At 39.9% G+C, this 15,099-nt stretch overlaps 1 protein-coding gene across 2 annotated transcripts in view; it reads left to right on the forward strand.

Annotated features, from left to right (window-relative positions):
* The window catches only part of ANOS1 (anosmin 1), a 184,399-nt gene that overhangs the window by 143,436 nt on the left and 25,864 nt on the right, over nucleotides 1–15,099 (forward strand). For both annotated transcript variants that reach the window (XM_005283349.5, XM_005283348.5), the window contains 2 exons: nucleotides 409–553; nucleotides 7,368–7,523. In XM_005283349.5, the coding sequence (XP_005283406.2) occupies nucleotides 409–553; nucleotides 7,368–7,523 (301 nt within the window). The remainder of the gene's footprint in view (nucleotides 1–408; nucleotides 554–7,367; nucleotides 7,524–15,099) is intronic.

A 15,099-nucleotide genomic window follows, 5' to 3' on the forward strand; every position in this document is an offset into this window, starting at 1 on the left:
TCTAGACAAAGCTTCCTGTTGCTTAGCTAATCGAGCCTGTCCAGGAGCTGGGAAACACAAAGTTTAGATTTCACTGGCCAAATTCTTTTTGGCATCAGAAAAACTTGTTATACATATAAAAAGAAATTTAGTCTTGGCTTAAACAGTTGATGCCTGTATTTACTAAAGACATCACTAAGTTTAGCATTTTAAAAACAACACAGCAAAACAGAGTCTAAATGAAAGAAAGCATGAAATAAAAATCAAAGAAGAAAGCAAGTTGAGTTCTGGTGAAATTTATAAATAATTCTTTCTCATTCCAACAAGAGTTCTGTGTGCCTAAGACAATAGGCCTGCTTTTAATTTAATAAGAGCCAGTGTTTCAGTGATCCCATAACTGTTCTGCGTGTATATTCTCTTTCATTATAGTCCCGAAATTATGTGGTCCTGGAAGGACTGCAACCCAACAGCAACTACATGGTGGAACTGCAGGCAGTAACATACTGGGGACAAGTACGACTAAAAAGCGCCAAGGTGTCTCTCTATTTCAGCTCAACTCAAACAACTATTAATAGTAAGTAACTGCATCCAATTCCTCTTACGCTCTGTTTTAACTGATGATTTCTCCAATTTAAAACAAACAAACAAAAAAACACCCATTATAGGTGGCTGTATAATACCATGCCTCTGTGGTCTTGGGCAAGTCACTTAACTTTTCTGTCTTTGTTTCCTCATCTGTAAATTGGGGCTATAAATCTTATCTACCTCACCTGTTTTGAAAATTACTTAAAAAATAAACATGTTAAGCATGTGCATATTTGCAAGATCAGGGTCATAGTATTATATTAGTGATCAAATTCCCCCAAATACACATTAAACTTCCCAATAAATAGAGCAGAAGCAAATCTCAGAGCACTGACTTAATGGTACAATTTTCCCTTGCAAAAGTTTTTAAAATGTTGGCAACTTCAGGTAGCCCATAAATTCAGATCTTAGTCCAAATTTATATATCCTGTGGATTCAGACAAAGAATTGATTCTCCTACTAAGATCTTAAAACATAAAACTGTGTGTCCCTGGTTGACAAGAAGTTAATCACAAACTTGTATCACATGCACAGCACCTACCTTCAAGATGAAGTCTTGAGGTATTAAGTTCTTTCTTAAACTAAACTCACATGCTAAACAATACAGTGGAAAATTCTTTAAATCCCGAGGGGCCTATACTGTGACACTCAATCTTAGTTAAATACTCTTTGAATAATAATTTGTCTAAGGTCAAGGTCACGATCGATCTGCCCTTCCAACTGCTGATGTGTCATCTGATTAACCAAATACAACCATTGATGCTTATGACAGTAATAGTTTTCAGGATTAGAGCCCAAACAGTTTCCAAAGTTTGCCATTTTACCCATCTTTGCTCTTCCCATCTTTCATTCCTTGCGCATTAGTTTCCCTTTTACGTTATAAGCAAAATTAAAATTAATCGCAACAGTTTTTCTAACTCTTATATCCTTCTGTATTCCAGTCTGAGTGCTAATGTAGTTGGACCGCTCAGCAAGCATGTTCAGTCTGTTTTGGATACAAATAAGATATATTCTATATATACCTAGATATAAAAGTTGACAAATATGCAAAAACCCCATTATAAACAATGGTGCTTTTGTTTTCCTGAAGCAGGAGGGAGAGACGGAACTGAGTTTCCTTCCCCCTCCGCCTGCAACACACATACATTATTTTTATATGAAATGAATCAGTTACATTTGGATATACCCCAAAGGATTATTTTGCTATCTTTCTCCAAGCCCTCAGGCTAGATCTGTTTACAGAAGTGTCATTGCTGTGAGTACGTAAGTTGTGCTTGGGGTGTGTGTGTGTATGTGGGTGGGTGAGAGTAAAGGTTGAAAAATTGTTCGGCAGGCCCCAGAATTGCCAGCCCCAAGCTTTCAAAAATTATATGACAGGCTATAAAAAAACATGAGATTATTTTAAAAACCATAAGATTAATAGTAATTATTTGGGGCGGGGGGCATTTTTTCCTTTCTGTGCTGTTAGAGTTCATGTTTTTAAGCTTTTCTCCGCAACTATGAAGGTTAGAAACGTACACCGAGATCCTCAAAGGCATTTGGGTGCCTAACTCCCATTGAAATCAATGCCTTTGAGATCTGGGCCTTACTTTTTTAAAAAACGAAAGCAGAGATTCTCACATAATATTATGATTCTAAGGCTTTTTAAAGAAAATCAACAAATATTGTGAGACTTGCCATAAAATCATGAGAACAGGCAATACTGAAACATACGAAAATGCTTAGGCTGATTTTGGATGAAGTTTCCAAAGCACTGCAAATTAAGGGCTTAGTCCTTCTCCCATTGAATTCAGTGGGACTTTTACCATTTATTTTCATGGGAACAGACTCAGCCCAGAATTTGTAAGCAAAATCTCTTTACTGGTTATACAGATTGTAGTAACAGATCACAAAACTGGGTAGTTCAAACATAAGCAGAGCTATTGCTTGTCTTATAGCAAAGGCATGAATGCAGACTGAAAAGGCCAAATGCTCTGAATTATTGCGCTATCTGTCCCCTGAAGCAAGGCTCATAGTGGCAATATTTGATATGAGCAAGAGTCCAAGAAAATATGTAGGGGACTGGCAATGTGTTATTGAAACATTTCACAATTCATCATCATCATAGTGAAATTCTGGTTAAAAATGCTTTTAAAATTAACCCCAACTATGTAAGACTTAGCAGATCTGTTGCAGATAATAAGTAGATTTTGATCATAAAACTAATCAAATGAGTTTGAATTAAAGTAAAAACTTCATAGAACAGTGTTAACCATGTAAACTATAGACACAATGATATATGATCAAATGATTAGAATACTGAATTGAGATCAGGGACTAAAAGTCCTGTCCTTGGATACTGGCTCACTGAGTGACTTTTCACAAGAAACTTCTTTCCTCATCTATAAAATGGGGATAATAACATCTACATTTCTACTTCAGTTAGTCAGTTATTTTTCATAAGAACTTTGAGGTTCTTTGATGAAAGTTGGTATATCAGTGCTATGAATTAGTATTTAATGTTGTTATTAGATAGTTTTCAGCATAGTCACTGGGCAGATTGTGATCTGTCTTCCATTGGTGTAAATCTAGAAAATCTCCTTTTTGTTTGGTGGATTGTCTTCTGGATTCAGACTGGTTTCACTAATGTCAGAATCTGGCTCACTGTTTTGGGCACTGTGTTGCTGCAGCACCGGTACCCAAAAGTGCCCCTAGAGTCTGTGTTGCACTGCACCTCTGCACTCTCACTGCTGAGTTCACTAACAGGTCGTGTTGCTGAGAAGGAAGAGAAGGGAAGGGGAATGTTTGCTTCACTTTCCTTTTTTACCCTCTGACACTTTTCTGCTTCCAGACTCCAATGCAGATCATATTTGACTTACAAAATCTTTACCAACAGGGGTTCATTTATTCTAAACTGCATATGTGAGTTGTGTGGTTACATCAATTACTGTTCACTTCAGTGGAACTCATCACCACAACTAACTTTAAATTCTCTTCTACAGTTTCTTTGGGATAGTCTGATCTCTCCTTGACTCTTTTACCCTCTATAGCTTCAGAAAATAGACTGGATTATATTTCTGTGAAGTCTGCTATCTACTTCATCTCTGATTGCTTTTTGCTCATGATCGGTTTAATATTACTTTGGTAAATTTTTAGGCTATTGCTTTGACTGGGTTTTTAGGGTTTTTTAAATCCAAGTACATGACTGAGCTATACTTCTGGTTGGTCTCAAACCTCTGTTCTTTTCTTTAGTAGATTTCATACAAATATTCAAGAACATTAATTTAATTAAAACCTGTGATTTCATTTTGACAACAAATCAATTCAATTCACTTTGATTCACAACTCTTTGTTCATTTTTTCATGAATAGTTGCATAAACAGCTTGCGTGCACGTGTGTGTGAGGATATTCACAGAAACCTAAATATTGCATGAATATTATGATTGTGTTAGCTGTTATTTATTCATTAGTGACTTCAGTGGCGCTACATCAGTTTGCATCAAGTGAGAATCTAGCCCAGAGATTTTTGCAATGCTTAAGTATACATAATTTATAGATTGTACTATATATTGTAGTTGCTGTTGTGTATGAAAGTAATCAGTATGGAAAATGCCAGAAAATATCTACTACAGACCATTTATTCTCACACTATAAAGTGATCTAGCATACACCATTGTATATGATATTCAAAGCCTCTATAATTTGGTTGTCAGCATTATTTTTCCTTCCTGTTGTTCGTTAGTGTTCTAATCTAAATTCATTCAGAAGAGGTAAATGAAGATTGGATGAAATATCAAGATTGGATTTTTTTTTCTAAAATATACTCTCTAGAAATTATTTTGGAGACGTTCTATGGTCTGTGTTATACAGAAGGTCAGACTAGATCAGGGGTCGGCAACCTTTCAGAAGTGGTGTGCCGAGTCTTCGTTTATTCACTCTAATTTAAGGTTTTGCGTGCCAGTAATACATTTTAACGTGTTTAGAAGGTCTCTTTCTATAAGTCTATAATATTTAACTAAACTATTGTTGTATGTAAAATAAATAAGGTTTTTAAAATGTTTAAGAAGCTTCATTTAAAATTATATTAAAGTGCAGAGTCCTCTGGACCTGTGGCCAGAACCCAGGCAGTGTGAGTGCCACTGAAAATCAGCTCGCGTGCCGCTTTTGGCAAGCGTGCCATAGGTTGCCTACCCCTGGACTAGATGATCACAATGCTCCCTTCTAGCCTTGGAATTGATGAATCTAAGAAAGTAGACCTAAATTTCAGCGGGAATTTGGGGCTTAATTCCCTTAAATTCAGCCTGTGTCTCATTATAGGATATATCACTAGTGCCTGATTTTAAAGGAGATATCATTAATTTTCAGAGTATTTTTGCTAAATAAATATTATAATTTCTCATTGCCAAAGAGACACTTTTCAAGGATACTTAGAGAGATAGGGTGGGTGAGGTAATATCTTTTACTGGACCAAGTTCTGTTGGTCAAAGAGTCAAGCTTTCGCACTACACAGCTCCGTAGCTCTAAAGTTTGTCTTTTTCACTCACAGAAGTTGGTCCAGTAGACAATATTACCTCACCCACCTTGTCTTTCTAACATCATGGGACCAACACTGCAAATAACTTTTCAAGGATGACAAGCCAAATTTTACCTATCATGACATATTGGAGCATGCCTCTGTAACGGGGTGTGTCACTCACCACTGCAGCGCCTCTTACTGGCCATCCTGGCAATTAGCTCCTATTCACCAGTGCCCCTTCATCAAGTGGCATCTCACCACTGTTGTTTCTGTCGTGAGGACCTGTGTCACTCTCAGGACTGCGGTGTCCTCTTCTGGACACAGCCCTCCAGCTGTGCCCCACTTGGTTTTCTCCCCCTGCTTCTGGGAGAGCCGGCAGCCCTCTGACCAGCCACTTGCCTCAGTGGCAGGCTGCAGTACAGGGTCTAGCCACCTGCATCAGTGGCAACTGAGGCCAAGGGGGGTAGGGGCAGCAGTCACACACTGCGTCACCTCCAGCCCCCACCATCTGTTTCCCTGGGCCTCTTCCCCGCTGCCCTAGCACCTTCTCCACCCTTGTATCAAGGCCTCAGTCTGGCAGGGGTCAGCCGGGAGTTCACTCATGCTCTCCTGCCCGTCCAGCACTGCTCAGACCATGGTGCTGTCTCTTCCCCATCCTTCAGGGCAGCCAGTCCTCCCTCCTCAAACTCCAGGGAGTGACTCAAGCTGCTCTGTTCAGCAGCCCTTCTTATCAGTAGCATAGCTGGGGTGGGGGGGAGCGGGGCAGCGGCCACTCCCCCACTGAGCACAAGTTGGCGCTTTATCAATTTCTTGGCACCTTTTTACTCACCCGGGGGAGCGATAAAAAAAAAAGGCGCCACCCACTGCGGCGCTTTTATTTTACCTACCTGGTGGCGCTCCGGGTCTTCGGTGGCACTTTGGTGGTGGGACCTTCACTCGCTCCGCAGCACTGAAGGACCCGCCACCGAAATGCCGCCGAAGACGCAGAGTGAGTGAAGGGCCCGCCACCAAAGACCCGGAGCGCTGCCGGGTGAGTAAAAGCGCCGCAGTGGGTGGCGCCTTTTTTTTTTTTATCGCTCCCCTGTTCCCTCCACCTGGCTACGCCACTGCTTCTTATATGGCCCAGCCTGGCCCTGATTGGTTGTCTCTCTAAACCTTCTCCTGATTGGCTGTCTCTACAAGCCCTTTCCTAATTGGCTGCCTCCTGTGCAGCCTCCCTGGGGCTCCCCTCTTCTGCCAGTGTGGTGCAGACGCCCCACCACAGCCTCCTAATCTTGAAAATCTTTTTGGTTCCACCATTTCAGCTAGATAGCCAACTACAGAAAACAAAGGACTTGATCCAAAGCCCAGTAAGGTAATTGAAGTTAATGGAAAGATTCTCATTAACTTCAGTGGGCTTTGGATCAGACCCTAAGGGGTTTCTCCATGCTCAGAAACATATTACCTTATCATTCCACTCTGCTTGTCTGTTTCATTCTTGTGAAACATACAACATGAATACCTCTTTCTGAAGTGATCAATATGTAGGGATTGTCTTATTCAAACCCCTGATTGTTCCCAAGAATGGACAGCTCAATAGAGGGAAGAACAGGACATGCACCTGTAAACCAAAACACACCCTATGGGTCCAATTTTTGTTTTTCCTTCTTTGTATCACTTTACAACCCGCTTATAATTTGTCATGATAAAGTCACACTATAGACATTTGTGTGTGTGTGTAAAGAATAAAATTATCCACATTTGGTGATTGCTTGATTTTTCTTAAAAGAAGGACAGGAAGAAGTTGATTAAGGAAAGGAACGAGGCACTACAACTTATTTGATGAACATTAAGCAATTGGTGCTTTAGTTGAAACTAGTTGTAAATAAGGCAGAACCTTCACATTTACATTTTATCCAATTATTTTAATGAATAAATCAAACCTGAGTTTCCTCTCCTTTCTTTGCAATATATTGTCGATTCCTCAGCAGCTTCTTGATCATTTGCATCTTTACTTTCCATTCAAGTACTGTAATTAATTAAATATATCATGTTTCATAATCAGATGTAAAAATTGTCCCCTAAATGGAATCTACAAGTTTCAGGTTGTGAAAGTGCTGATTCAAAGCTTGCATACAATACTACTGGTTTTTTAAACTGAGGATGCCTGGGGTATATTCAAATTCTGTTCCTAAATACTGACATATGTTAGTAAGCTGTTTCAGTATACCAAAGGCATATTTATTTCAACGTAGCACCCACACCCTGTAAGTTATATTGTATATTGTATTAAACCAAGATATTTCTTGATGGTGTTGTATGTTGTAGAAGAACAGACCTCTCCAATTGGGAAAACGCGGAAAGGACTAGCTGATCCTCTTCCACCCTTTCAAAGAAGGAGACCGGCTCGGCTTCTTGAAATTGGAGCTCCTTTCTATCAAGATAATCAGCTTCAGGTCAAAGTCTACTGGAAGAAGACAGAAGGTTTGTTGAAAGTTCTCTCTTTAATCAGGGACTACCATGAACCCATCTATGTCAGAGGTTGAGAAGCTCTAACACTGATATATTTACAGTGAAACCCATTAAGCAGTTCTGCTCCCAAAATATCCTATTTGTTTGGCAAGCCCAAATACAGAGGAACCACTGCTTATCTGTTCTTCCAGGGGGAGCCTGGATGGTAAGAGGATACACAGAGAGAATGCACATCTCCTGTGCTTTGAGGAGCAGTGCTCTGTGAGGGCATATAAGGAAGGGCTTTAGGATACAGGCTGGGGGGAGGCGATGCGTTGTGAGAGGAAAAGTGATGACTTGGATTTAGTGGGCAGTAATAGCAAGGGAATTGAAGTACAAGTGTGGAACACATGTACTCAGGGGCACGGGAACCTGGTTTTTAACATGAGCATAGTGGGGGGGAGCAGGGGGCCACATTGCCCCCTCAAACTGCTAGCCTCAATGGCGCCATGGGGGAGCTGATAAGGTGATTCACTTCCCCACCGTGAAGCACAGCCCCTGCCACCAACACTAGCTTTTTCCCGGGGGGATGAGGGGGGCTGAGGTGGGCTTTAGTCCCCCCCCACCACGAGTCTTGGCCCCACACTATGGCCCCACCCCTGTTCCTCATCTTGCCCCCTGGCCAAGCCGGAAGCCAGATCTGGGCAGTAGTAAGAGCTGCTCGGCTCTGACTTCCACTGCCCAGTTCTGATTTCCGGCCTGGCCAGGGGGCAGGGTCTTGGGGGGGGAAGAAGAGGAGTAGGGGGTGGGGCCACAGAGATGGGCGGGCCTTGTGCCTCCTTCTCTCCTCCCCCCCCCCCCAAGGTTCGGGCACTCCTGCCTATACTCCCCATCCTGAGGGTGCAGGGAGGATTCCACACCCCCTTAAAGTGCCCTCTGTAAGATTTTGTGCGGGAGGTTAGAATTTGGCCTTATGCAAAACTCCCATTGAAGTAGATAGTAGTTTGGTTGAGTGAGGCCAAAAGAGCTCAATCTGCACGTGGTGTTCCCATTGAAGCCAATGGGACCTCTCTGTAGGACTGGGCCTAATATCAGGATTATAAGAAAGTAAAACCAGGAAATGAATGTAAATGGAGATACAATAGGTGGGGAGGGATAGCTCAGTGGTTTGAGCATTGGTCTGTTAAACTCAGGGCTGTGAGTTCAATTCTTGAGAGGGCCATTTAGGGATCTGGGGCAAAATCAATACTTGGTCCTGCTAGTGAAGGCAGGGGGCTGGACTTGATGACCTTTCAAGGTCCCTTCCAGTTCTAGGAGATAGGATATCTCCATTTAAAAAAAAAATAGGGCTTCCTGGCTGCCCTGCCTATGCCCATTTTCTAGCCTGCCTTCACCTAAGTTTGGGACTGTGCTGATTGCCAGCAGGGGTCATGCACCAGGATCCAACACAATACCTGCCAGCATAGTTGCCAGAGTAAATATGGGTGAACAATACATCCTGATAGCAGGAAAAATCTTTACAGTGGGCTGGCTTCATGTGTTTTATGATCCCCTGCTTCTCAGTAAATATAGTGCCTAACAACTTTTTTTTATGTTTTTATCTTTCCTAAAAGACAAATGCCATAAAATGTAAGTGTCTAATTAGGTTTGGAAGCCAAAAAGGGCTTAGCCTTCACTGCCTTCCAGAATCAAGTAGGGATTGTGATGGTTAAAATTATCTTCCTGACCTGCAAGTGTGATCATGGCTCCCTCTTCTTCGCCACAGCAGATTCAAGCGTCTTGTCTGTCAGGGATGCCTATGAATTTATATCTTAGTATTTAAAATAAATAAATAATGGCTTTAAACAATCTATTCCGCCCACAGCAAGATTATGTAACTGGATATGCTTATCACTGTTACCTTTGTGCTCGCTCTGATAATTATAATCACTCATTGTTTTTAAAATTAGACTGAAAGTTCTTTGGGGGGGCAGGGACTCGGTCTTGGTTTGCAGTTACACAGGGCCCACTATGATAGTGCCTTACTCCTGAATGGCCTCTGCTACTTTAATATAAATAACAATGAAAAGAGATGAAGAAATCATGCTCATGTCCATCCCTAAAAGACGTGAAATGGAACACAAGGTGTAATGAAACGTTAAAGTATAGATCAAAAGTTTTCTACTTCCCCCTCAAAACTCTATATTGTTTTTGTGTGCATGTTTTTTTTTAATTCTAAATCTAATATTTTACTTTAATCAAGTAGCATAATAAAGTCAGTAAAAATAAAGGTCTCATGACTTCTTTAACAAGAATTTTGATCTTAGTACTGATGTCTTGGCCAGATAACAACTAAGAAAGGAAATCTACCACTGCAGTTGCAAGTGGTTGTGGTATTGTTCTTCACTTATTGTCATGAGTGGTTGTGAAGTGTTGCGGTGAACTATATTAAACAGCTCTCATGCTCCAAACCAGAAATGATTGTGTTTTAATGATGGATGAAGTGGCTACTCTAGAGGGAGCTTTGTGGATCCTTTGAATTGAAAGTTAAACTGACATAAAATATTGGTATAAAGACTATTTTTATCTGTAAGAAACCATTTTATTTTTAATAAATAATTACATTAAATCATCTCTTAATAAAACTTTAAACAATGAAATGTTGTTCATGTACTATACTAATAATCATTAAGAAATTGTTTTTGTATACATGTTTACAATGAGCTAGATCATTCTGCTGCACAGGTTACTCATGTGTAGATGCGGGGAAACCACAGCTTTAGACTTGTGAAGTTTCCTTGGATTTCTGTCTGGAAACTAGGTTTATCCTTCAACCATGGATCTATCTATCTTAGAGTTTCTACTGCTGCCAATGACTGTAGTATCTGAGGACCTTCTATGTGAAATAACTTAGCAACAGTAGAGTCCCTAGTGGTTTTTACAGAGTCTCTGGCTCATCTCCTTTCTTAGGATTGTTTTTTTGGCTGTTTTGTTTATTTCAGGTCTTTTTGTTTTGTCTTTGAATTTTGGATTTGTTGTTGTTGTTCCCCCGGGGGAAGTGCTAGATGGGGGTGCTGGTGTTGAGAAAATTGTTTTTATGAATGGTAGGGGTTTTCACTCTAGGCCTGTGGTTTCCTGGAAGCACAGGCCATCCACACAGAGACCCTCTAACTTACTGCAAAAATCTGGAGTATTTCAAGGAAATATGGTGATGTTGTTGCAGCTGTCCCTGCATCCCCAAACCAGCACACCATAACCTCACACAGAAAACCTATATCCCTCTGTGGCACTTTCAAAAGAGTCTCTGTGGGCCAAGGGAAGAGAGGAATGATGCAATGAAGACTGCACGGCCTCCTTCCACAACCTGACTTCTGTTCTGTCCATCCCAGGAAGTGTAGGGGATAATACAATACATTATTTTACAATACATTTATTTATGGCTTTACTACACCCTCCAATACATATTTCTATTTATGATTGAGTAGACTTTCAGAGCATCTAATTATATATATATGCATGCCAATGAATGCCACAGGTTGGAAGGCCAGATTGACTTCTCTGGGCTCAATCTTCTCTTCTTTATGGGCCTCATTCTAAATGTTCCATTAATATCACTGAACTTGGGGCATGCAAGCAATGTAGGATCTGGTCTTCTGTGTTAAAATAATATTCAGGCTGAATGCTGTTTTATAATGGCAATTATACATGCACTTCAGGATGTGTGTTAACGGGAATAACTCCACACCTTGAGTTGTGCAAAGCACTTAGCAAACACACATCATTTTACCCAGCATAATTATCACAAAAGTATATAGTAATTAGACAGATACAATGGTTTCTTGTTCAGAAGAAAAACATGCCTTTCATTTCCTCCATTGGACACAGGACTGGGATTAGAGAAACACTGTACATTCCATAAGTAGCATGAATTCAAATTTTATCAATGAAAAGAAGAACTTGCTTGTGGTTGGATTTTCTGGCCATCTTGACTGTGTGAAATTAGAAATTACGTGCTATTTATGTGAGGCAGTGGAACCAAGTCAAACAAATCACTGTTAACTCCTTGGCGCTGGGAGCTGGAGAGTCAGAGTGTAAAGTCTGTTGCCAAGAACGGATGCATTCTGAATCTCTAACCTAAAAGGATTAGCTGCTTATGACAATTAAGGTCCTAAGAAAATCTTGTGCAATAATCAAGACTGAAACTGCAAAAATAAAAGGCTTCTCATGTTTCCCCTGCCCCACAGCAGTTTGGTGACTAGGAAGCTGGGGTTTTGGACTTTGGCTGAGAAGCCTTCAAGTTCCTCCAATATTAAAAACCCTTGGGGGTTTAAATGAGATGTTTCCCATGGAATCAAAAAAGAGGAACTTTATTCTCTATAGATCAGTGGTTTTCAAACTTTTTGTATGTGACCCCTTTCACACAGCAAGCCTCTGAGTGTGATTCTCCCCTTCTACATTAAAAATGGGGGGTGGGGGAGAATAATTTAATTTAATGGGGGCTGGGAGCTGTCAGTTCTCAACCTCCATGTAACCACCTTGTGACCCCCTGAAGGATCACGAGCCCCAGTTGAAGAACCCCTGCTATAGATGTACTTCAATCAGTCTCGTCACTTACTGCAGTAATTCTCATCAGTGAGAATAATGTACTGTAATTTAGTGTGATGATTTCCTTCCAATGCAAAATGTCACAGTACTGTGTCCTAAACCCATTGCTGCAACACAATTGATGTTTTAGTGGCTCTTATTTAGGGATAATACAGCTATTCTTACTTAGGCAAACTCCCATTCAATCAGTATTCTGCCTGAGTCATGACTATAGCATTTGGCCCATATTAAACATCATTTTATTGAGTTCATCAGTGTTTCCACTTAATGTTGAATTGTTTGCCCCTTGCTTTTGCTTGAAAGTATAGATGTTTACAAATATTTGTATTTGGCTTCAGATTTGATTTTTTGCTTTAATACTTACCAGAAATGCAAAGCAAAGAATGTCTTAAACAGGGATTGAAGCAGGGAGGGGCAAAGACTCTATCCTGCACTGTCTGATAAATCAACTGAACAGGAATAATCAATTAAATTGCAGAGAAGAATAAAACATAGGGCAAGGCAAAGCAGATAGAAAGCTGCCACAAAAGCTTTCATAACCAGATCTTTGGAAAACAAAACTAGCTCTTTCTTAGTGCGGGAAGATAAATGAAGTGACTGTTTGCACAGACTGTTTGTTTGTAACAGGTCATTTTCATCCTGCAAGGTTAAAAATAATGCAAATGCTTCCTAGTATGATCTCTAACAGGCATTGGGTCTATATGCAACCCTTCTATATGCAAGCAGTTCCACTAAGTTAATGGGACTATTCAAAGTGAGTAAGGGCTGCTGGATCTGACTCACTGGACAGTACATTTGTTAGTGTGGGGAATTATTTCAGTTAGTAATAATCACTGCAGAAGGGAGATCACTGTTTGAGTACCTGGCCATTTACTAATGTATCATGATACTTTATTATACTTCCTCAAACAATTACACAGTTTCACTTTAGTCCAGTTTAGTCAGTTTCACTGTAGTCCCAGGTGTACGGGGTGCACTGTAGTCTAGGGTGTACAGTTTCACAGTAGTCCTGGGTGTGCTTACCATACTGTGGAATTTTATAAAATTGCTGACAAGACATGCAATGTCACATTAGTTGGGAAATTATTTCCAGAAAAGACTCATTTTAACAAGGAATTAAAAAAACTATGTATTGGCTAACCATTGAACAAACTGTTTGTCCGAATTAGTTTGGTTTTTCTACTGTTCAAGAAAGACTGGTATGTTTCCAAAAACATCATCTTTCTTTTGCCTCAGTAACATCTGTTTATACAGTTTACATTTTTCACTTTTTCAGATTCGTTCTTGTCTAGTTAACCATGATCAGGTCTCTCTATAAAGTGAATTCTTCTAATCACTGTTAAGCTACATGTGAAGATATTAACATTTCACTCATTTGGAGACTCGGCATGTCAATACCAGTTAACTAACTACCTTGACTAAGGGGCAGATTTTTAAAGGTTTTTAGGCACTTAAAAATACAAATAGGTCCCTAGTGGGATTTTCAAAAGTACCTAATTAATGAGAGTTATGTGTCTAGTGTGATTTTCAAAAGCATCCATCTATATCTTTAGGCACCTAAATACCTTTGAAAATCTGGCCCCGAGTAACTAGCCTGAATCTTAGCTTCGTATGGTACCAGACATGGAAAAGTGCGGCATTATAGTTTCTAAAATAGGCAAAATTTCCCTTACAAAAAACGGGACACCTGTGGACATTGCTGGCAAACAGAACTCAGTAAAATATATTGTTTCATGTACTCTACCTGTGGGCTCACACAAAATCCCTGGATGAAAATGCTGTTAATCATCGGTGCAGTATGCATTCAGATGTGGATAAACACATTGTGGCTTGGGCCCATCTTTAAATTACACACTTTCCATTAGTGTCATTCTTTGAAAGGAATTACCATTTTATTATCCAAATGATGCATTCTAGAGAGAGAGAGAGAGAGAGAGAGAGAGAGAGTTTTAAATGGCAGAGAGTTTAGAACCAAATTCTCAACAATTTAAACACAACCACTAATATTCCATATTAGAGCAAGAAACAATACAGATTACCTTTTGAAAGAACTGTTTATTTGAATGAAGTTTAAATGCCAGCCAAGGGTTTTTGGTGTTTATTTTAATTGTGCTGTATGAATAAGTGATCATTAAAGGTGGGGGTTTTTTTTCAGAGCTGTCATGAGAACCATAACTACGTATAATAAAATCCACTGTTTGGCATTTTGGAATCTTTTCTTCTTATGCCTTTACTGGGTAAAGGAACAAACAGATAAACTGTCATGAATATGCTATTGCAGAAGAAAACATGCCTAGGACTGCATAGGAGGTGAAAAAAAGAGCAGGGGAGCAGCAACATTTTTGCAGGCATGTAAAGGACTTTTATGGGGACCCCCCCCACATACACACACACTAAACCATTAGGACAGTATAGGACACTCACCTAAAAGCAAAGAGTTTTTGTTACTAGAATGTTAAGATTAGGACCTCATCCTGAGATACGTTCCACAGGGGAATGTCCTGACTATTACCGGAAATGCCATTGAGAATTCAGCCAGTGAATAGATTCACTTTTCCCTCTAGTTTCAATGGCTTAGCTTTGGAATAGAGTTTATGTTTGCAAAAGACACCACATTTCACAGGAGACATAAAAAGGCCTGTTCGCTTGCAGTCTCTAAAAAACCCACAGCACTTTTTGCAAGAAGAGTGTTGTTAACCTTAGTAGGACACCAGTCAAATCCCAGCTTAGAAACCAGTAATTACTGGTAATTATAATTACATTCTGCCTATCTTCAGTTTCTTCACTCTCTTTCTTAAGCCATTTTGTAGTGTTTCTGTGTTCTGTCAAATAGTTGCTACTGTGAGGATCATCAGAGATTTAGCTGCTTTTTAGCAGTGGAGAGAAAAGTAGATAAGAGGATCAACAATAAATGAATAAATAAATACATAAAATCACATGTATTTACTTGAACTTTATCCATGTTCATGCCTGTTTTTTATATTTGCTTTCCAGGCACATTGCAGCAGTTGAGTTTTACTTATAC

Source organism: Chrysemys picta, chromosome 1 (assembly GCF_011386835.1).
Source record: "Chrysemys picta bellii isolate R12L10 chromosome 1, ASM1138683v2, whole genome shotgun sequence".
NCBI lineage: Eukaryota > Metazoa > Chordata > Testudines > Emydidae > Chrysemys > Chrysemys picta.